The sequence below is a fragment of the Tursiops truncatus genome, chromosome 14 (assembly GCF_011762595.2).
Source record: "Tursiops truncatus isolate mTurTru1 chromosome 14, mTurTru1.mat.Y, whole genome shotgun sequence".
In the NCBI taxonomy this organism is placed as follows: Eukaryota; Metazoa; Chordata; class Mammalia; order Artiodactyla; family Delphinidae; genus Tursiops; species Tursiops truncatus.
In genome coordinates this window covers 11143066-11166578 of record NC_047047.1, presented here as the reverse complement: position 1 = coordinate 11166578, position 23513 = coordinate 11143066, and the positions used below count along the sequence as shown (strand labels likewise).

At 44.4% G+C, this 23513-nt stretch overlaps 2 protein-coding genes across 7 annotated transcripts in view; both read right to left on the bottom strand.

Annotated features, from left to right (window-relative positions):
• The window catches only part of FBLN7 (fibulin 7), a 65383-nt gene extending 56911 nt beyond the window's left edge, over nt 1-8472 (bottom strand). For 3 of the 4 annotated variants that reach the window (XM_073791132.1, XM_073791133.1, XM_073791131.1), the window contains exon 1: nt 6774-8472. In XM_073791132.1, coding sequence (XP_073647233.1) covers nt 6774-7256 — 483 coding nt within the window. In that variant the 5' untranslated portion in view covers nt 7257-8472. The remainder of the gene's footprint in view (nt 1-6773) is intronic. The other variant, XM_019931051.3, reaches the window with a different exon arrangement.
• Nucleotides 1-23513, bottom strand: part of TMEM87B (transmembrane protein 87B) — a 278511-nt gene that overhangs the window by 207412 nt on the left and 47586 nt on the right. For 2 of the 3 annotated variants that reach the window (XM_073791134.1, XM_073791135.1), the window contains one exon: nt 19431-23421. In XM_073791134.1, coding sequence (XP_073647235.1) covers nt 23362-23421 — 60 coding nt within the window. In that variant the 3' untranslated portion in view covers nt 19431-23361. Of the gene's footprint in view, nt 1-19430; nt 23422-23513 lie in introns of those variants that run through there. The other variant, XR_012325607.1, reaches the window with a different exon arrangement.

Genomic DNA, 23513 nt, shown 5'->3' with positions numbered 1-23513 from the left:
AAGTAAACAGCAATCCTTCTCAACCTGGAGTCCAGCCACTCCATCGAAACTGGCAGTAGAATTGACATCGATAAGCTGACGATACTACACCGGCAAGGAACATACTTGGGTTTTCATATTTCCACCCTTCTTCATCTCATTTGTTCTCAGACCAGGGAATAGGTCTCAAACCCTCCCCACCTCCTTCCCTCCCGACTCAGTCAGTGGGGGGACACTGGATGGGGGCATTTCCCCCCCCCCCCCCCCCCCCCCCCCCCCCCCCCCGCTCCTTCCTCTGGCTTTGTTCCCAGTATGAGGATTCAGCTGCCACTTCCTCAGGCACATCAGGCTCCCCATCTCCAGCGTGGGGATAATGGTGCTACCGTTGCCTGCTTTAAAGTTTCAGGGTAGAAAAATGGTGACGTCTACAATAGGAAAGTGATCTGGGAAGGGCTAAGGATCGCAGATTAAAACATCATTTTTCCTGAGAACGTGTTCAAAAAAACAAGGGAATAAGCCAAGAAAGAGGAAGACATATGATCTAGAAAACATAAACTCCAGCGCAGGCCAAAGTCCCTGGGTAGCCACAGGGCCATGAGCCCAGAGAAGGTCAGCATGACTGGGATCCAGGGGGAAAGCAGCCCGACAGAATATGGACTAGGAAAGAGATTATTGGAAACAACTGTGCTTATGTAGAGGACGAACCGGGCAAAAGTGAAAAATCTTGAGGAAAACCAAAAAGTTACACAAGAAAGGAAATTAATCATAGTAGACTATTTGGCTCTGCAGCGAACAATGGAACAAAGTACTCATCTGTCGTTACAGGAGATCAATTGTTGAGAAATGGGGAGTAATTTCCAGGGCATTTAAAATCAGTTACCTCAAGAGACAGTGAGGACTGTGGAACAATTTCTTGAAAGCCACAAGCTACCAAAAGTCACCCAAAGGAAAAAGGCTACCCTAAGTAGTTCTGTATCTGTCAGAGAAATTGAATTCATAGTTAAAAACCTTCCAGAAAAGAAATCTCCAAGCCCACAGGGTTTCACTGGTCAATTCTACCAAACATTATAAGAGGAACTGACACCACCTCTGCACAGTTTCATCCAGAAAACAGAAGAGAAGGGGACAGCTCACAACTCATTTTAGGAAGCCAGTATTACCCCGGTAACAAAACCAGGTAAAGACAGTAGAAGAAATCCATAAATGAGGGATAGCAAACTGTGTAGAAAGAGATGAATGAATACTCCATCAAACTACGGCTAGAAGAGAACCTTAGCCTGACAAATGGCATCTGCAAAAACCCACAACCTAGCATCCCACTTAATATTAAAAAACGGAATGCATTCTTCGCAAGTTCTAGAACAAGGCAAGAACGTCCACTCTCTCACTCAACACAGTACTGGAAGTTTTAATAAGTGTAATAAGGCTAAATAAATAAATAAATGGCGCATGGATTAGAAAGGAAGAAATAAAATTGCCCCTATTCACAGATAACATGATTGTTTATGTAAAAAACATCTGAGGGAATCTACAAAAAAAAAAAAGCCCTATAACTAATAAGTGTGTTCCACAAAGTCACAGGACACCATGTCAACACAGAAAAGCCCACTGAATTTCCATATACAAGGAATATAGCATTGGAAATGAAAAAATTTAGAACCTAATACCACTTAAAATAGCTCCAAAAATGAAATACTTAGATATAAATCTAACAAAACATGTTTCTGTTGGTAACGAAAAAATGCTGATGAGGGAAATCAAGGAAGATCTAAATAAATGGAAAGACATATTGTTTTCACAGATTGGAAGACTCAATATTGTTAAGATGCCAATTCACCCCTAATTGATCAGTAGGTTTAATGCAGTTCCAATCAAAATTCCAGTGGAATTCTGTGGATAGGGACAAGCCGATTCTAAAATTTTAATGGAAATACAAGCTATAATAACCGAAACAATTTTGAAAAAGAATAATAAAGTCTTAAGATCTATCCAATTTTAAGTCTTATATAAAATTACAGTAACAGGACTTCCCTGGTGGTGCAGTGGTTAAGAATCCGCCTGCCAATGCAGGGGACACGGGTTCGATCCCTGGTCTGGGAAGATCCCACATGCCTCTGGAGCAACTAAGCCCGTGCGCCACAACTGCTGAGTCTGCGCTCTAGAGCCCGCAAACCACAACTACTGAGTCCGCACACTACAACTACTGAAGCCCGTGCGCCTAGAGCTCGTGCTCTGCAACGAAAGGCCACTGCAATGAGAAGCCCGTGCATGGCAACAAAGAGTAGACGCCTGCTCGCCACAGCTAGAGAAAGCCCGTGTGCAACGAAGACCCAATGCAGCCAAATAACTAACTAACTAAATAAATAAATAAAATTACAGTAATAAAGATAGTGTGTTACTGGCAGAAATAAACCCATATGACGCACTGATTTTTGACAAAGTTGCTCAGACAATTCAACGGCAATTCAACAGTCTTTTCTACAAATGCTGTTGGAACAACTGGATATCTACATGCAAAGTGTTTATCTCAACATAAACCTCACACTTCACACAAAAATTAACTCAAAATAAATTACAGATCAAAATGCAAAAATGCAAAACTACAAAAATTTTAGAAGAAAACATACAAGAAAATTTTCATGATCTGGGGTCAAAGAGTTCTTAGACTTGACACCAAAACCACGATCTATAAAAATAAAAAATCGATCAATTAGACTTCATCAAAATTTAAAATCTTTGGTCTGGGAAAGACACTGCTTAGACAAGCTGCAGTGAATGAAATCATGCCATTTGCAGCCACACAGATGGACCTGGAGATAGTCAAAGTAAGTCAGAGAAAGACAAACATCATATGACATCACTTATGTGGAATCTAAAAAAAAATGATACAAATGAACTTATTTACAAAACAGAAATAGACTCACAGGCTTAGAAAACAAATTTATGGTTACCAAAGGGGAAAAGTGGGGTAGGGAGAAGAATAAATTACAAGTTTGGGATTAACATATACACACTACTATATATAAAATAGATTATCAACAAGGATCTACTGTAGAGCACAGGGAACTATACTCAATACTCTGTAATAACCTATATGGGAAAAGAATCTGAAAAAGAATAGATATAGGAATATGTATAACTAACTCACTTTGCTGTACACCTGAAACTAACACAACATTGTAAATCAACTATACTCCAATATAAAATAAAAAAAACTTTTTTAAAGACAAGCTGCAGATAGGGAGAAAATATTGGCAACTCACACATCTGATAAAGGATTTCTATTTAGAATGTATAAAGAATACTCAAAACTTAACAATAAGAAAACAAATCACCCATTTGGAAAATGGGCAGAGGGCCTGAACAGACACTTCACCCAGTAAACTATTCAAATGGCAAATAAGCACATGAAAAGATGTCAATATTATCAGTTATTAGAGAAATGGAAATTAAAACCACAATGAGATACCATTCCATACCTATTAGAGTGACTTAGAAACAAACAGACAAACCCGATAATATTAAGTGCTGGTGAGGATGCAGGGCAACTGGGTCTTTTATGTATTGCTGGTGGGAATGCAAAATGATACAACTGATATGGAATACGGTTTGGCTGCTTCTGACAAAGTTAAAGATACACTTACCATATAACCCAGCAATCCCACTCCTAGATATTTACCCAAGAGAAATGAGTGTTTTTACATTCACACAAAAGCTGTATGGGAATGTTTACAGCAGCTCTAGTCATAATCACCAAAAACTGGAATTGATACCATGGGTGTCATTCAGTTCAGTGGCTGAATTGATTAAAAAAAAAGCTGTGATACGTCCACACAATGGAATACTACCCAGCAATAGGAAGGAACTGTGCATCCCCAGAACGACATGGAAGAATCTTAAATGCTTTATGCTAAGTTAAAGAAGTAAGAGTCAAAAGTCTATGTACTTTTTGCTTCCATTTATATTACACTGTGAAGATGAAAAAACCATAATGATGAAGAACGGATCAGTGTTGCCAGGCGCTAGGGTGCCCGAGGGTGTGACTACACAGGGCATGATGATGTCATTTTGGGGTGGTGGAACTCTTCTGTCTCCTGACTGTGGTGGTGAGTACCACATATAGAACATAGTTCTATGGTTAAAATCATGGAAATGTACACCAAAAACATTTCTTTCCCATTACACTGTAAAAAGCAATGTATCAACTGGGAGTAGACAACCAAAAGAATGAATCTCTAATGGTGGAATTTGGAACCCTGTGACATGTGATCACAAGGAGAGGTTTTGGAGAAGGGGAAACGTTCTGAAATACCATAGCCCCCCCTCCCCACAGGCCACGAGGAGGCCGAGAGCCATTGTGGGGGAAGAGGGTGAGGCGTGGGGTGTGTTAAATGTTCTCCCTTTCCTGTCTCCCCAGCAAGGCAGTTTCTCTTCCTGGGGGAAGGCCACACAGAGTGGGCAGTAGTGTTGGGAAAGGGCTCCCACTTACGGGATCCCCACATTGCTCAACCTCCCCTCCTTCCCCAGGACCACTGGCTCTCCAACAGCAGGTCACAGAAATCTTGCAAAGTGACCCAGGACAGATGTGCTGAAAAGTCAGACAAGGATTAGGGGTGAGATTCCCCCGACTACATAGGACTTTGGGTGAAGGACAGTTTCACTAGAATTTTTAAACTAACTTCTATGGAGAATCCCTTCTGCTCCCTTTCCCCTTCACAAAGCCCAGTGAGGCAGGTGCTCTCGCAGGTAAAGAAACCAAGGTTTAGAGGAGAAGGAATTTGAGAAAGCCTGGACGTGGCAGGGCAGGGATAGGACCCAGATCTCCCCCCGGAACAGAGCCTGAGAGAGCTTACTTCCCTGCTTGAACAGCAGCTGCAGACATCTGAGAACTGCCAAGGTGTCACCACTTTTCCAGGTAACCTTCAGAGATCGGATAATGGCAGTGTAGAGCCCCTCAGCTTCCTCTGGTACTTCCTATCCACCCTGCCCCCTCTCCTGGCCTGGGTGGGGAGCCGGCTCAGGGATGCACCTACCTGTGCTTCTGGCTTTGAGCTCTGGGCCTCAGGTTCTGTTATGTAATCTGCATCGTGGGTGGGGCACCCCACTGTTCTGTTGGGTGGGTTGATTGTGGCCCTAGACCAGGCTTCTGCTGCCTGGTGGCTGAGTGACTTCCTGCAGTGGCAACTCACCGCATTCTGCACTCACACGGGCCGTGTTTGGTCTGAACTGAGTTCTCCCTGCCTGGAACCCCTTCCTGTGCCCCAAGGGCTTCTAGGTGGCCACGGTTGTGCCTGTCAGGTATTCAGTCCATAGGTGAGAGTCTGTGGGGAAGGGAAAAGGCTTGGAGACCAAGGAGAGAGATTAAATTTACTCCACTCCTTCCTGGCCATGTGAAACTTGAGTAAGTCAGAATCTCCCTGGGTCTCAGCTCCCTCATCTGCAAAATGGGGATGACAATAGTTCCCGACTCACAGCGCTGCTCTGAGAATAAAGAGCCTGCAAGATGCTTAGCGAAGAATACAGCACTCATCACTCAGTGAGCTTTCTTTCCGTCTGCAGTTACTATTATTGTTATGGACGGTATTCTTGGGGTAGCTGCCCCACAGCCCACGGGACACGCCATCACAGAGGGAGGGGTCTCCAGTTTCCAGAGCCAGTCTGGTGATAGCTGGCTCTGAATCGAGCAATTCCAGTCTCACCTTTGGAAGACACATTTTTATCTGCATTCTTATCTTAATTTTAACCATGAGTTTTTACTGCTTAATGTAAAAGTGAACCTGGTCAAGCACATAAATCCAGTGGGACTCCAACAGACACAAACGTCAGGGAGAGAAAAATTAAACGGCGAGCTGCCTGCAAGTGTGGGAAAGAAATGCAGTCCCAAATCTAAGGTCCCCTAGGCTCAGGTGAGGCTGATTCAGAACCCTCCCACCTGTCTCTGCCTGGGAAACGCGGCGAACTGCTAAGAAAGTTCTGAGCCTTTAAAAGTTGGTGGTGGGGCTTCCCCGGTGGCGCAGTGGTTAAGAATCCGCCTGCCAATGCAGGGGACACGGGTTCGAGCCCTGGTCCGGGACGATCCCGCGTGCCGAGGGAGCACCTAAGCCCGTGAGCCACAACTACTGAGCCTGCGCTCTACAGCCCGTGAGCCACAACTACTGAGCCCACCGCAGCATCTACTGAAGCCCGTGCGCCTAGAGCCCGTGCTCCGCAACAAGAGAAGCCACCGCAATGAGAAGCCTGCGCACCGCAACGAAGAGTAGCCCCCGCTCGCCACAACTAGAGAAAGCCCGTGCGCAGCAATGAAGACCCAACGCAGCCAAAAATAAATTAAATAAATAAATTTAAAAGTTGGTGGTGGTAAGAATGATATTTCAGTTAGAAATTTAAATGTTGGAAGTTGGAGGGGAGGGGACAACCTCTATCCTAATTGGGCGAGCAGGGAGCTCTTCTGGAGACCTGAGGAAGACCAATGTCTCATAAATCCCAGGGCAATCTTTCTGCAACGCACGGTTCTCACGCGGAGCCCTCTCTCTCCCTCCCCCCAGCGGACCGAGGCTTTCGCACAAACTGCTCGGCTAGACCAGCCCAGGCTCTCCCAGACGCCCGGCCCGCGATGCATCCGATGACAGATGGCGGGGATCTCACGCTTCCCTCTTAAAACTGAACCCCAGCTCCAGCCTCGCTCCAAGCCCCCAGCCCGAGCATTCCGGTGGAATGTGGCGAGCCCAGGTCCTCCGGCCTTGGCGTGGCCTCCCCTGCAAGCGAGACAGGGGAGGGGCGGGAGGGACACTGACCTGGGAAGCCCGCGATTCGGGGCAGGCGAGGAAAAGCAGCAGGAGGAAGAGCGCGCGGGGACAGTTGGGCACCATCTTGCCAATCGGAACCTTTCTGCTTGGGAAGGGGAAATAACTTTGCCTTCCCTGCCGAAGTTGTCCCAAGCCGATGCCGCAGCCGCCCCTGCGGGGAGCGGGGCTCCGCGCGGCCCCGAGCGGCTCGGGCAGGGAGGGAGGCGGGAGCCCCGGAGCGCAGCCGGGCCCGCCGCGCTCGGGAGGCGCAGTCCCGGGTCCAGGTGCGCCGCGCGCAGACCTGCAGCCGCAGCGTCCAGGAGCGTCCGCAGCCGCCCGCACGAGACAATCGCAGCGAGGCGGGGAGGCGCCAGCCCCTTGGCCAAGGCCGAGGAGGAGGGGCTGCCCGGCCAGGAATGCGCCTGGGAGCGCGCCCAACCCGCGCGGCTCCCCGAGGAGGCCGGGCGCGACGCCGAGGACGAGCGCGGGCATCTTCAGCGCCCTGGCGGGGGAGGCGGCCGAGGCGGCGCGCACGTGCGTGCGGGATCCCGGGAGCCCACCCCGCGCCGGGCCGCTCCTGACCCGCCCCTTTCCCGGCTGGGGATACTGAGGCTGACATCACCTAGCAGAAAGTGGAGCTTCAAACCCAGGTGTGTCCAACTTCAGAGCTCACGTGAGGACATCTTCCTCCACGGCCCTCGGAAGACAGGACTAGATTGGCCAGGAGATGGGCTTCATGAACTCAGACCAAGTTCTCCACCCGAGTAGACTAGTGTCTTTTTTTTGTTTGTTTTTTGTTTTTTGCGGTACGCGGGCCTCTCACTGCTGTGGCTTCTCCCGTTGCGGAGCACAGGCTCCGGACGCGCAGGCTCAGCGGCCACGGCCCACGGGCCCAGCCGCCCCGCGGCAGGCGGGACCCTCCCGGACCGGGGCACGAACCCGCGTCCCCTGCACCGGCAGGCGGACTCTCAACCACTGCGCCACCAGGGAAGCCCAGACTAGTGTCTTTTTAAACAATGCTATCGGGGTACAAGAACACACACGCACGGTGACTCAGAATCGACAGCCCTCCTCATTTGCTGTCCTCCGTTCCCCAAACGGAAGGAGAAATTCAGTTTGGACTGGAGGCCGGGTTATGGGAACACTGGATGCTTTGCTAAGGTCGGGTGGGAAATGCTGCTGGGAAGGGCAGACATGAGCAGTCTGAGCATCCAGGGGCTGTGGGAGGAACCAGATGGCCTCAGCCCCAAGCTCCTGGAAAACATTATTTAAGTTCTTACTGGAAGAATGTTTTCAGAAGGCAACACTGCAGATGTCATGGTGCACACCAAGTCTGGCCAAGCCTCAAATCTATTTTTCCTTTTCCGAATTTCACTTAGCAGAGCCCACTCAGAGTTCAAGGCACAGAGCTCAGAAGGCTGCAGGCTCAGAGCAGGAACCGTTTTCCTTTGGAAAGGAAAGTTGGAGACCCCTGGAAAGGGGACTGGTGGCGCCTGGTGCAGCCTGGCCACCTGGGCAGGAGTTACCCAGGAAATCCTGCTGGGCTGCCCCCTCCACCTTCCTGCCGGAGGAAGGAGAGCAGGTCTGGTACTCCTATCTGCATTCCTGTGGAGACGGCTTGAGAGAGACCTGGGCAGAAGATTGCTTTTCCCTGTCCAGGTGGAGGGCGCTGGGCAGCAGTGACCTGAGCCCAGGCGGCCTGTGGGAATAGTGGTTTTCTGCCTTTGCTCTCTGTGCCAAAGCCCGGCGTCCCCCTCTCTGTCTGCACTCTCCCCACCCCTACCCCCAAGGAAGGATTCCTTCTGGTCACTGTGGCTGTGTTTATTTTGTATTTTATCCTACCTTGTGTTTACATGGCAGCCCCCAAAGCCAAGGCTTCTCAGGCGTGTTCCGGCTGTGTGCTGGAACCAGACAGATGTGCGCTGGAACCAGCCAGATGTGCACAAGACCTATTGTCCCTTGAGCCCTCTGAATGGATTCGTAAAGCTGGAAGGCACTCCCGATCTCGCCAGTGAAGAAACTGAAGCCGGGAATGGCTGAGTGACTTGCCCATGGTTTGCAAACCCGAAGGTCTCCAGAGCAGGGCTGCTTCCAGCACAGGCTACCTTATCCCACATTTTACTTAAATAATGCAATCATAGGATTTCAGGAATTTTATTTACAGGAACAGAGTTTTTCCTGTTTCTTTTTTTTTTTTTTTTTTGGTTTCTTCTTCTTCTCTTTCTTTTCTTCTTCTTTTACTTTTCAAGCATTTCTAAGTTTCAACACAGTTTTTTTTCCTATTATCAATTTCCATTTGTTTCCCTTGTCCTATGGCTGACTTCTGTCTAGTGCTCTGGCATCTGCTCCGAATTAACCTTCTAAGGTCCCACTGCCCCAGCAGTACCGTCCCTTCTCTCTCTGTCCTCAGCTGCCCTTGACCTGTGGTCATCAAGGCACACCCTCCACAGCCTGACCTGCCAAGGCTGCGAAGAGCAGACAGACCGTGAGAAGAAGCCAAGCGCCCTCTATTCAGGGCTCCGGAAACCAACCTTTGACTTAATAAGACGGGCCTACCTCGATATTGTTTCTTCTGTTTCCTCTCTATCTCATTTTCAAGAGACTATTCTGGAATGTCAGGGGATGAAGGGGGTCTAGATGTCGAAAGAAAATATTGGTAAAGCCTTTCGGCAGAATCGGTTGCCATCTCCTGGGCTCAGTGCTGTCTCTCTGATACACTCACATTCCCTGTGTAAAGTGGGAATACAAAATGGGGGAGGAGCGGAGCGGCTGGGCCCGTGAGCCGTGGCCGCTGAGCCTGCACGTCCGGAGCCTGTGCTCCGTAACGGGAGAGGCCACAACAGGGAGAGGCCCGCGTACCGCCAAAAAAAAAAAAAAAAAAAAAAAAAAGGAACGAAATAATGCCATTTGCAGCAACATGGATGGACCTAGAGATTATCATACTAAGTGACGTGAGTCAGAAGGAGAAAGACAAATACCATATAGTATCACTTATATGTGGAATCTAAAACGTGACGTAAATGAACTTATTTACAAAACAGAAACACGGGCTTCCCTGGTGGCGCAGTGGTTGAGAGTCCGCCTGCCGATGCAGGGGACACGGGTTCGTGCCCCGGTCCGGGAAGATCCCACATGCCGCGGAGCGGCTGGGCCCGTGAGCCACGGCCGCTGAGCCTGCGCGTCCAGCGCCTGTGCTCTGCAACGGGAGAGGCCGCAACAGTGAAAGGCCCGCGTACCGCAAAAAAACCCCCAAAAACCAGAAACACAGTCATAGACATGGAGAACAGACTTGTGGTTGCCAAGGGGGAGGGATGGATTGGGATTTTGCCGTTAGCAGATGCAACTATTATATAGAGAACGGATAAACAACAAGGTCCTACTGTATAGCCCAGAGAACTATATGCAACATCCTGTGATAAACCATAATGAAAAAGAATATATATAAAAAACTGAATCACTTTGCTGTACAGCAGAAATTAACACAACATTGTAAATCAAGTATACTTCAATAAAATAAACTAAAAAAAAAAAAGGAAGAAAGAGAGAAGGCAGAGGAAGCTTGCTCCCTCAGTGATTTCTTTGAGACATGCCAGTCCTTGGGCCTCTTACTTCCAGATGTCTTGTTTGCTAAGAAGCGTAAATCCCTGTTTGGTTAAGCCACTGGTAGTTGGATTTCTGTTTCATGCAGTGGAACCCAAATCTATGAGTCCATTGGGTTATAAATATATAAATGATTAAATAAATAAAAGGGGGGGACAACAGCTCTTCCTTATAGAAAAATTACAATCAGTAAAAGTAGAAAAAATGTAAAAAATAGAAAAGTCACCTTTAGAACACTACAGTAATAATTGCTGCAGGTAAGACCCACTGATGAATGCTAAAATTAGTGGGTAAATATTTAAGCAGAAACAGGAGTTTGGCATAGCTTCAAAGTATCTCCCCCCAAATATTTACAAATATTAGAAAGGGAAAAATGTAAATTTACAGTGGATCAATGGGGCATATCAACATCAATATCATGTACCCTCTGATCTGAGGCACAGAGAAAGGTACGTCACTTCTGGGACACGCTTACCCAAAATGCATAGCATCAATCCAATCATGAGAAAAAAATGAGATAAACCCCAATTGAGAGACATACTGCAAAATACCTAACTGGTATTATCAGGCAATGAAAGATCTGGAAGACAAGGAACTGCCCCAGATAAGAGGTGCCGAAGAAGACATAGTAAACGCAGTGTGGGATCCTGGAGTGGGTTCCAGAACGGAATATGGACATGAGTGGAAAAACTGATGAAATATGCATAAATGCTGTGCTTTAGTTAAAGGTATCGTAGCAAGGTTTCATTCACAGCTTTGACAAGTGTTCTGTGGTTATATGCTAACAAAGGGGGAGGCTGGATGAAAGGAGTAAGGGAACTGGACTAATTCTGCAACTTTTCTGTAAATCTAAAATTACCTCAAAAAGATAAAGAAGCATGTCTGTATGTTATAAAATTTGATTTTTAAATTTCATCTTATATCAATTATGGTAAATGAGAATATTCAGGAACTTTTCCCGTTTTATCTAATTTTTCAAATTTATTAGCATAAATTATTGGTATTATTCCCTTTTTATCTTTTAAAAATCTGTTGGATATGTAGTGATAGCCCCTCTTTTATTCCTGATATTGGTAATCAGGGCTCTCTCTTTTCTTTCTTTTTTTAAAATAAATTTATTTATTTTATTTATTTTTTGGCTGCATTGGGTCTTCATTGCTGCATGCGGGCTTTCTCTAGTTGTGGCGAGCGGGGGCTACTCATTTCGGTGCGTGGGCTTCTCACTGCGGTGGCTTCTCTTGTTGCAGAGCACGGGCTCTAGGCACATGGGCTCAGTAGTTGTGGCTTGCGGGCTCTAGAGCTCAGGCTCAGTAGTTGTGGCGCACGGGCCTAGTTGCTCCACGGCATGTGGGATCTTCCTGGACCAGGGCTCGAACCCGTGTCCCCTGCATTGGCAGGTGGACTCCCAACCACTGTGCCACCAGGGAAGCCCATCGATCTCTTTTCTCTTTTTTTTTTTTACTAGTATAGGTAGACATTCATTGATTTTGTTTATCGTTTCAAAGAACAAATTTTTAGCTTTGTTAACTTTGTTTAAATTTCATGGGTTTTGGATTTTTTAAAAAATTGAAGTATAGGGACTTCCCTGGCAGCACAGTGGATAAGACTCCACGGTCCCAATGCAGGGTGCGCAGGTTCAATCCCTGGTCAGGGAACTAGATCCCACACACATGCTGCAACTAAGAGTTCACATGCCACAACTAAGGAGCCTGCCTGCCACAACTAAGACCCAGCGCAACCAAAAAACAAAAAAACCTTTAAAAAAAAGTTTGAAATATAGCTGATTTACAATATTAGTTTCAGGTGTACAACATAGTGATTCATTATTTTTACAGATTATATTCCATTTTAAATTATTATAAAATGACTATATTTCCCTGTGATGTACACTATATCCTTGTGTTGCTTATTTGTTTTATAATTAAGAGTTTGTATCTCTTAATCCCCTACCTCTATCTTGCCCTTGTCTCCTTCCCTCTCCCCACTGATAACCACTTGTTTGTTCTCTATAACTGTGAGCCCATTTTTGTTTTGTTATATTCTTTCATTTGTTTTATTTTTTGGATTCCACCTGTGAGTGACAACAGAGCATTTCTCTTTCTTTGACTTGATATTACACTAAACATAATACCTTCTAGGTCCATCCATGTTGTTGCAAATGGCAGAATTTCATTTTTTATGGCTGAGTAGTATTCCATTGTACACATGTACCACATCTTCTTTATCCATTCATCTGTTGATGGACACTTAGGTTGCTTCTGTATCTTGGTTATTGTAAATAATGCTATGAACATTGGAGTGCATGTATCTTTTTGAATTATTGTTTTCATTTTCTTCCAATGTATATCCAGGAATGGAATAGCTGGATAATATGGCAGTTCTATTTTTAGTTTTTTGAGGAGCCTCAGTACTATTTTCCATAGTGGCTGCACCAACTTACATTCCCAGCAACAGTGCACTAGGGTTCCCTTTTCTTCACATCCTCACCAACATTTTTTATTTGTGGTATTTTTGATGACAGCCATTCTGACAGGTTATCATTCTGACAACGATATCTCATTGTGGTTTTGATTTGCATTTCTCTGATGATTAGTGATGTTGAGCATCTTTTCATGTGCCTGTTGGCCATCTGCATGTCTTCTTTGGAAAAGTGTCTGTTCTGGTCTTCTGCCCATTTTTTACTCAGGTTTTTTTTTCTTTTTCTTTTTGATATTGAGATGTATGAGCTGTTAATATATCCTGGATACAAACCCCTTATTGGTCATATCATTTGCAAATATTTTCTCCCATTCAGTAGGTTGTCTTTTCGTTTTGTTGATGGTTTCCTTTGCTGTGCAAAAGCTTTTAAGTTTAATTAGGCCCCATTTGTTTATTTTTGCCTTTTTTTTTTTGCCTTCCGAGACAGATCCAAAAAATATATTGCTACAGTTTATGCCAAAGAATGTTCTGCCTGTGTTCTCTTCTAGGAGTTTTATGGTTTCAGGTCTTAACTTAGGTCTTTAATCCATTCTGCCCCCCTGCAGATTGGGAAAGTAGACCCTTAATTGTGAAGGCTACCGCTGAGCTGTATGGTAGTAGGACAAATCAGAACACCACCAAGCTTGATATTCTTACTGAAATTCAGGAATTTTTATTGAATAAATGCGCCCTAGGTTGCTGCAAGACTGGTCAATTTCCAAAGTTCAAAAAAGGTTAATTCTGAAAGTTTTCATGAGGATTTCCATTGTTTATATGATACATTTTCAGAGGTCCTTAGTCCCCATTTTCTCTGTCACCCCACATTATGTTTTTAAGCAGTCAGTTTACATGGTTGGACTCTAGCCAAACTTTGTCTCTTATGTTAGCAGAAATCTTAGTTTCATTTTTTTAGCCTTAGATGGGTGCATGGAGTCTGTACCACCATACATGCATAGTTGAGGGAAAGCCAGTGATTTAGGAGGTTTATACACAGAACATGGTTCTTACTTTCTTTGGTTCTCTCTTTCAGTAATTCTTTCACTTTCCAGCTGTTGTGGTTCTTCTAATTTCTGTCTTCCAGCTCAAGTAAAATTCAGGTTTTATATCTGGGTTTAATCTCCACTCGGCACAAACTGTGGCCTGCCCTGAGTGTAAAAGCCATAAAAATGGGAAAGGCACCCAGTACAATTCCCTTCATCCAAGTGTTGAGTACCTTCCAGTGTCTCCCTGTTTCTGTCTCTCTCCGATGTCTTCAAAGTAGCTGTTATTTAAATTTTATCTAGAGTTGTTGTCTGCGGGTAAGGTTGGTTCAACAGAAGGTAATTCTCCATTATCAGAACTTGAAATCCACAAATACATTTTATAATAATAAATCCATTATTTAAAAAGCAATTTCTTAATGAAAAGGCCAGCTTGTTCATTCCCCACTTAATTTTCTTTTTTTAAAAAAGAAAGGGGACTTCCCTGGCAGTCCAGTGCGGTGGAAGTCTCTGCGCTTCCACTGTAAGGGGTGCGGGTTTGATCCGTGGTCAGGGAACAAAGATCTTGCATGCCATGCAGTACGGCCAAAGAAATAAAAATAAAAAATAAATTGAAAAAACAAAAAAGGAAGATAACATTTAGAATAGAATATTTTATTATCAGTATGTTCAGTAGCATTAAAAATAAAATAGACACTGTCTTTAACTCTCTGGAGTCTACTATGCCTCAAGGAAATGTCCACTTATCAAATTAAGAACCAGAGAATCAGAATTATGACTCTTTATGTAGAGACAAGAATGTGGTGGCTAGAGTGAAAGACAGCACAGTACTATAAAATGACATAGCAAGGGATAACCAAATCATAGAAAGTACATTTCAAGCTTTGATGTGCAGTTCAACCTGCCTGTGGCACCTCCCTCCCTCTGACCCTGAGGATCCAGAGTTGAGAAGAGCAATCTAGGAGACAGGCTCCCACTCTGGCCTGAGACCTGGGGCCAAGGAAGCTTTCCTGGTTCCTTATTTTCTCATCTGTATAATGAGCTCAGAGGTCCCTTGGAGCTTTCAAGTTCTAATTCTGAGAGAGACTGGAAATATACCTAAAGGAAAAGGTTTTTTTTTTTAATTTAGTTTTGGCTGCGTTGGGTCTTCGTTGCTGCACACGGGCTTTTCTCTAGTTGCCGCGAGCTGGGGCCACTCTTCGTTGCCGAGCGCGGGCTTCTCATTGCGGTGGCTTCTCTTGTTGCGGAGCACGGGCTCTAGGCGCGTGGCCACAGTAGTTGTGGCTCACGGGCTCTAGAGTGCAGGCTCAGTAGTTGTGGTGCTCGGGCTTAGTTGCTCCACGGCATGTGGGATCTTCCCGGACCAGGGCTCGAACCTGTGCCCCCTGCATTGGCAGGCGGATTCTTAACCACTACGCCACCAGGGAGACCTGAAAAGTTTACCTGAAAAGTCTTTTTTTTTTTTTACCGGGATGGTGGTACTCTTTGTTTACATTTAAAAATTTTTTTAAAATTTTATCCCTTAATTGGCATTTGGTAAGTAAAAGTAAATGAATAAAAATTTTGAAGGCAAGAATTAGAGGCCAAAAACAGAGATGAGCCTTCTTCAGAGACATTACTTTGGCACCATCTGCTGGATAGTGTTTAAAAGCGTTCCTGTACATAAACTTGCCTGGAGCTTCTTCTTATTTCCCAAATGATTTAAAGGAAATACTGTCAAAATTATTTACATCTGAATTCAGTACCATACCAGCTTATGTTAGTGGGAATTTAGCTGTCAATCCACTATCACTGAAGGGGCACAGGACATACCTTGGGTAACTTCATAGTTTTTAAATTTAGTTGCTGATTCTTTTATTCAGTATTAATGTATGTCCACCATGTGCCAAAAAGTGGTGTCACATGATTTTGGCAGAGACGACTGTTGCTCATGGAATACCACAACTCTTCCACATTTCCCAAGAGTGCACTCTTCCCTTGAAGGTCAGGTGAAAGGGAAATGCGCCCTTGTGCTTTGGAGCACCAAAACTTCCGTGTGCTTCCTTCATTCCACATTTCTCTGCCAGAGAGACTCAGAACCTGTATTAGTTTTCTATGGCTGCTGTAACAAGTTATCACAAACTGGTGTCAGAAACAATTCAAACTTATTATCTTACAGTTCTGGAGGTCAGAAGTCCAATATGAGTCTCCCTGAGCTAAAATTAAGGCGTGAGCAGGGCTGAGCTCCTTCTGGAGGTCCCAGGGAAGAATCTGTTTCCTTGAGTTTTCCAGCTCCTCGAGGACACCTGCATCCCTTAGCTCATGGCCCCTTCCTCCATCTTCAAAGCCAGCCATGGTGGCTCAAGGGCTTTTCATAACGCATCTCTCTGACTCATGTCCTGTAGTCACATCTCTCTCTGAGTCAGTTGGGAAACAATCTTTTTTTTTTTAATTCGAGTATAATTGATTTACAATGTTGTGTTAGTTTCTGCTGTACAATGAAGTGAATCAGCTATATGTATACCTATATCCCCTCCCTTTTGGACCTCCCTCCCACCCATCTAGGTTGTCACAGAGCACCGAGCTAAGCTTCCTGTGCTTTATAGCATGTTCCCACTAGCTAGCTATTTTATGCATGGTACATATATACAATGGAATATTACTCAGCCATAAAAAGGAATGCAATTGGGTCATTTGTAGAGATGTGGATGGACCTAGAGTCTGTCATACAGAGTGAAGTAAGCCAGAAAGAGAAAAACAAATATCGTATATTAACACATATATGTGGAATCTAGAAAAATGGTACAGATGAACCTATTTGCAGGGCAGGAATAGAAAGGGAGACATAGAGAACAGACATGTGGACACAGGGAAGGGAGGGGAAGGTGGGGCGAACTGGGAGATTAGGATTGACATATATACACCACCACGGGTAACTTCATTTTAATGCACGTAAAGAAACCTTAGAATGTGTTTGAATTTCGTATGGGGTTTGTTTCAACTGAGTCTCAGTAGCATCTACCACAATCATTGTTCCTTTTTTTTTTTTAACTGTTGCATTTTTTTTTATACTAACCTTATCTGTCTTGGGAAGGCCTGTACACCAGGCACTTTATTTTATTTTATTTATTTATTTATTTTTGGCTGCGTTGGGACTTTGTTGCTGCACATGGGCTTTCTCTAGTTGTGGTGAGCGGGTCTACTCTTCGTGCATGGGCTTCTCACTGTGGTGGCTTCTCTTGTTGTGGAGCACGGGCTGTAGGCACACGGGCTTCAGTAGTTGTGGCACGTGGGCTCAGTAGTTGTGGCTTGAGGGCTCTAGAACGCAGGCTCAGTAGTTGTGGTGCACGGGCTTAGTTGCTCCGTGGCATGTGGGATCTTCCCGGACCAGGGCTCAAACCTGCGTCCCCTGCATTGGCAGGCGGATTCTTAACCACTGCGCCACGAGGGAAGTCCACACCAGGCACTTTAGATACAATCTCTTAATCCTCTAACAAGCAATCACATGTTTGTGAAATGAAATTTCCCTTCTCCCCAGGACTTTGAGGACAACCCTTCAAGGACACTTCTCACCCATAGCTGGTATTGTACCAGTTTTGTCACTTCTCAGGAGGGTGACCTTGGGTAAGTTATTTAACCGCCCTGTCTCAGTTTCTTATCTATAAAGTGGCTATACCTCCCTCATTGTCTACTATGAGACCACAATGGTCAACAAAGCCTGGCACTCTCCAGCACTCCCAACACTCCCTGAACTGTCATCACAGTCATGACAACAGACCCTACTTTTCCTCTGGGACTACCCATCCTGACCACCCCCCAAGGCTGGGAGAATTCCCATGAAGAAAATTCTCCACGTCCCATCTACTTAGGGCCAGATGGGTTTTACTAATTAATGGACTCAGCTGTGATCTGAGAACACATTTGTTTCTAAAGTTTCTGATATCATACAGCCTAGTTATGGCCCTTTAACATATTTATTTCTCAATATGTTGACCTTAGAAAATTGGAAAAACATAGGTTTGGAAGTCTCCCCTAGGCCAGTGACCCCAAATAACCTGTGGCAGAAGCCTTGGTTGTCCACCAAAATCCTTACTCTCCTTTCACAGTTAGAATAGCAGGCAGGGATACAGCCCGTGCCATTTCCCAGTCCAGCTGGCAGTTCGGTGTGGCCACGTGACTGAGTTTTGCTAATGGAATAGGCTAAGAAGTGATGGGCACCACTTCCAGGTCTAGCCCTGCAAAATCCCCAGGCTGGAGCAACTCTCCCCTTCTGCTGGCTGGATGCAGATGACAGGCCCCAGGAGACGTGGGCCCACAGGATGAAAATAAACCTTGGGCCCCTGAGGGACATGTGATTGCTTGTTAGAGGATTAAGATACCGTATCTAAAGTGCCTGGCACAGACTTCCCTGGTGGCGCAGTGGTTAAGAATCCGCCTGCCAATGCAGGGGGCACAGGTTCGAGCCCTGGTCCGGGAAGATCCCACATGCCCTGCTCACCTCTACACCTATCCTAGCACAGTTACAAGGTCAAGAAATAAACTTCTTTGTCTTAATCTACTGAAATATGATTGAATTGTTATTTATTATTAATTACAGCCTAGCTGAACCTGAACATTCATCCTGAGTGCCACTGTGATGTGTTTTCACTCAGTCCTTTCCCTACTTTGTGTTTACATAGATGAGTTCACATATGTGACTTTGTATTATATTTCTTACAAGTACGTTTCTATGTTATCATATATTCTTCATAATTTAATGGTTGCAGAGTATTCCATAAAGTAGCTGGTAAACCATAATTCACTTAACCATTCTACTGTTGATATTTAGTTTGCTTCTTGTTTTTTCTCTACTTTAAATAATGCTATAATAAACATTTTTGTGCAGAAGCCTGATTCTATATTTTGAATCATTTTTAAAAACGTCACCAGAACTGGTATTATTCAAAGGTTATGAACTGGTATTATTCAAAGGTTATGAAAAGGTTGAACTTCTTTTCACAAAGACTGAACTAGTTACACTACCATCACTAATGATGTGCTCATTTCATCAGACGTTAAAAGCAAAGTAGTTTTACAAATACTTAAGAGCATAAACATATCAACTTGATTTTTTAAAATTTCCCCTTTTATTTTGCATTTCTTTGATCACTACTGAGATTGAACACTTCTTCATGTTTGTTAATTAGTGGTACCTCGTCTTTCGAGAATTTTGTTTATGTCCTGCCATCTACTGGAGTCTACATTTCCTGTAGATTTAAGTAATCTTAGCACTCATAAATCCTATCAAGAATGGATGATACTTCCCTGGTGGCGCAGTGGTTAAGAATCCACCTGCCAATGCAGGGGACACGGGTTCGAGCCCCGGTCCGGGAAGATCCCACATGCCGTGGAGCAACTAAGCCTGTACGCCACAACTACTGAGCCTGTGCTCTAGAGCCCACGAGCCACAACTATTGAGCCCATGCGCTACAACTACTGAAGCCCGCGCACCTAGAGCCCATGCTCCGCAATGAGAGAAGCCGCCACAATGAGAAGCCTGTGCATCGCAACAAAGAGTAGCCCCCGCTCGCCGCAACTAGAGAAAGCCTGTGCGCAGCAACGAAAACCCAACACTGCCAAAAATAAAAAAAAAAAGAATGATTATCCAAAATTTCAGAAAGCATTTTATTGTCAGAACAAATATTAAGGCACAAAAATACATCCGTTTTTTCAAACAAAAATCTTTGAAATAGTTTTGTCCTACATTCAGAGCAGCTTCTTCCAAATAATACAATAATTTAACCTTTTAAATAAAAATATATAACTTCTTAAGCCCCTTTCTTCCTAAATACATGTTTTCCTAGTTCTAAAGAAGTTTCTTATTGAGCTCCTGTGTTATAATGTACATTTCCTTAAATCTAGTTTTGTCACTTATATACATTCGCTATGTAATTTAGTACTTTAACCAACATGTTAAACTTCTTTCTTATAAGGCATGGTGTTTTGTATTGCTTATCACATGCTGTTGATCATACAAAGACACAAGTACCAAAACTAGGGACTTATAAATCTAGCATAATACGTCTCATAAACCAGTCCTGTACGGCCTAGTGCAACAGACTCAAATCCCTTTTGAAAAAAGGATATAAAAATCGTTTTATACTTTCATGTACATGTATATCTTTTATACTTTCAGTCTTCACATTACAGTAGTGCAAATATAATATACTGCCGTAGAGGGGGAAAGTCAGTACTCTCTGCAGGATATGTGAAAGATTTTAAATATTATTTTCTTTACAGGAAAAGTAAAAAGTATGGGAGCATCATCTCTTGGGCTTAAAAAATTCACATATTCATCTATTTTTCCTTATTTTTTGAAATAAACTAACTTAAAGCTCCACTAAAGCAGATACTAATACTAATCTAACTCAAATCATGAAAATTCCCTTTTAAGCAGATTTCATACTTCACATAAACCTAACAGGAACTGCATAATAAAAACACTTAAGCATTTTGCCTAGGAACACATAAAACCGGACGCTTATTCTCAGATCCCTGCATTAACAGGGAAACCCATCCTGATGGCATCCTAAGAATAAAATGATGTGACAGCCTCAAAGACCCTGATGCCCAGTTTCTGGAAACTTTGTGCAGAAGCGGGGATGACGAGCTGTACAGTGGCTCTGAGTGTGACTTCTCCCTGGGGTCCTTCATCAGAACTATGGCTACAGCCCCAGGGAGCCCCTCCTGTGCACACGAGGGGGCCGAGAAGGCCCTCTGTAGGAACACTCGCTTCAGCTCACGAGTCACCAACAAACACAACTGCCACTGAAGGTGACAGACACAGTATACGCCGCTTGAAAAACATTTCTGATGAGGTTATCAGGAGAAAATACTGCTTTCTGTGATTTGGAGAAAAGTCTGCATTTCGCTGTGCACCTGAGCCATACCGGCAGCATCATTTTTCTTGCCAGCTGCAGGCAGAAGTGTTTTTATAAACACTATCAAGGTTATGTGAGAAGCATTTTCCCTTATTACTACACAGTTACCATCAACTCCCCACTCGCACTCCACGACATCTGCAGCTGGAAACCCAGGATTCTACATTTCAAAATTCAACTAGAGCCCTATGAGTTGGGGATCAATCTGCTTCAAAAGCTGGGGACTGGTGTTAGACACAAATGTTAGGAACAAGAAGGCACTGGTCAGCTCTGAAACAACTGGGCTGAGGGTAAAATACACCAAAACCAGAACGGACATAAATGCTGGGAAAGATGGTAGGTGGGAGCCCATTATTGTGGCAGAAACGGAAATAAGGAAGGGAACCCACACTGTTAGATGTTCTTTCCTTGGGAAGGATGTCCCAAACCTTTCTCAGTACAACACAGTCAATAGTTACTACTGCAAATAAATTTGAAAGTATCTTTCAAGAGGCATTACTACTAGAAAGTTTTTTTTTTTTTTAAAGAAGATGTTGCGGGTAGGAGTTTATTAATTTAGTTATTTATTTTTGCTGTGTTGCGTCTTCGTTTCTGTGCAAGGGCTTTCTCTAGTTGTGGCAAGCGGGGGCCACTCTTCATCGCGGTGCGCAGGCCTCTCACTATCGCGGCCTCTCTTGTTGTGGAGCACAGGCTCCAGACGCACAGGCTCAGTAGTTGTGGCTCACGGGCCTAGTTGCTCCGCGGCATGTGGGATCCTCCTGGGCCAGGGCTCGAACCCATGTCACCTGCATTAGCAGGCAGACTCTCAACCACTGCGTCACCAGGGAAGCCCTAGAAAGCTTTTTTACTAACTCCTATGAAATGAGAAAATGAGAAGCCAATTCATAACGCAGGCTTTTAAAAGAAATCATTTTGTTTTGTGGCTTCACAATGAAAAAAATCAATGAAAGGTTATGATTTAAGTGCTTGTACTGGTTAAGAATTTAATGCTTAATCAAAAACTCTGGTGGCTTCCCTGGTGGCGCAGTGGTTGGGAGTCCGCCTGCTGATGCAGGGGATGCGGGTTCGCGCCCCGGTCCGGGAGGATCCCACATGCCGCGGAGCGGCTGGGCCGTGAGCCATGGCCATTGGGCCTGCGCGTCCGGAGCCTGTGCTCCGCGGTGGGAGGGGCCGTGTACCGCAAAAAAAACCTCTGAAGTCATCCTCAACTCACAAGGTTAGAACTCCTTCAAAGAAAGATATATAGGATTCTAACTTTAATTCCTATTCTAAATGTTCACTAGGCTGTATCTTTGGTCAGGAGAGCAGCAAAACATTCACCATTTTCATCATACTATATTCAACTGCTTTTCAAGTTTAGAACGTTCTGCATTAAAAAAAATTTTTTTTAAATTTCAAATTACACATTACATATATAATGTAACAAAATAATGTATAAAACATGGTTTAAGGTTAAAAAATTAGTTACAAGATTAATAGTGATGTACTATGCAGTTAAATATATAGTTTTTTATGAAACCAAATATGCTAGGATTACATAGAAGGTTCTAGTTTCCTCAAGGTTCACTGGTATGAGCCTCCCAGCTCGCCAGGGAGGAAGTGCTCTGGTGGAGCCATGTGGCCAGGGGACCCCACCTGCCCCAGGCATTCAGCAGCAGCACACAGATATCTGGCCTGAGGGAGGGGACAGCGGCAGAGCAGATCTTTGGAAGTAACCTGTCTCCATGTACTGTGCTCCCCTGAGCTCAGACAGAAAAGACCAATGCTATGATTTGATGTGTGTGGTGATAATTACACACAAGGGCTTTGTGCAGATGTGCATACACACACACACACACACACACACACACACACACACACACACACACACACACAGAGCAAACCTAACCATATAAACATCCTTATGTTCCAACCTTAACCAAGTTCTACTTCTTATCAAATTGCTTCAGCATGAAAATCAAAGAGAATTATTATTGCATCTAGTAACTATAAACCCAAGAGGTGGAGACATTGCTTTACCACACCTCAGAAGAATCACATCACCTGAATCAAACAAAGGTCAGTGGAAGAACAGTAGGAGTGTTCATGTAAAAAAGTTGTCTTAGGGCTTCCCTGGTGGCGCAGCGGTTGAGAGTCCGCTTGCCGATGCAGGGGACACGGGTTCGTGCCCCGGTCCGGGAAGATCCCACATGCCACGGAGCAGCTAGGCCCGTGAGCCATGGCCGCTGAGCCTGCGCGTCCGGAGCCTGTGCTCCGCAACGGGAGAGGCCACAGCGGTGAGAGGCCCGTGTACCGCAAAAAAAAAAAAAAAAAAAAAAAAAAGGTGTTTTAAATTGTCATATTTCCCAGGAAAAAAAAAAGAGAACCCAAACCCACACGCCTGCCACCCATCAGCTAAGGGCATTTGGGCACCTATCTTTATTATAATACTTCTCTCAGGTCATTGCCAAGTCTAGGCAATTTAATGGACATTAAACTGGCATTCAAGAGTCAGCTTAATAAGGGTTGCAGAACCCTCCCACCATCTGAATTCTTAGTTTTAGTACACAGATTTCCAAGATCATGCAATAAAAACTTATTGTACTGTATCAAAACAGAGTTCTCTTTTAGTCTTGAGGAAGTCCTTCACTGTTATGTAAGCTTCATTTATGTGGGTTCCAATCACATTATTTTTTCTGAAGAGAACATTTTTTCTGCCATTTCAGATCTGGTCATAATTTCCTTAAAAAAAAAAAAGGGAAGTTATTCATCAAAATGTCGAGGCTCCTTCCAGGTCCTAACAGAATTCTCTATAGCGTCTCTACGAAGTAGTC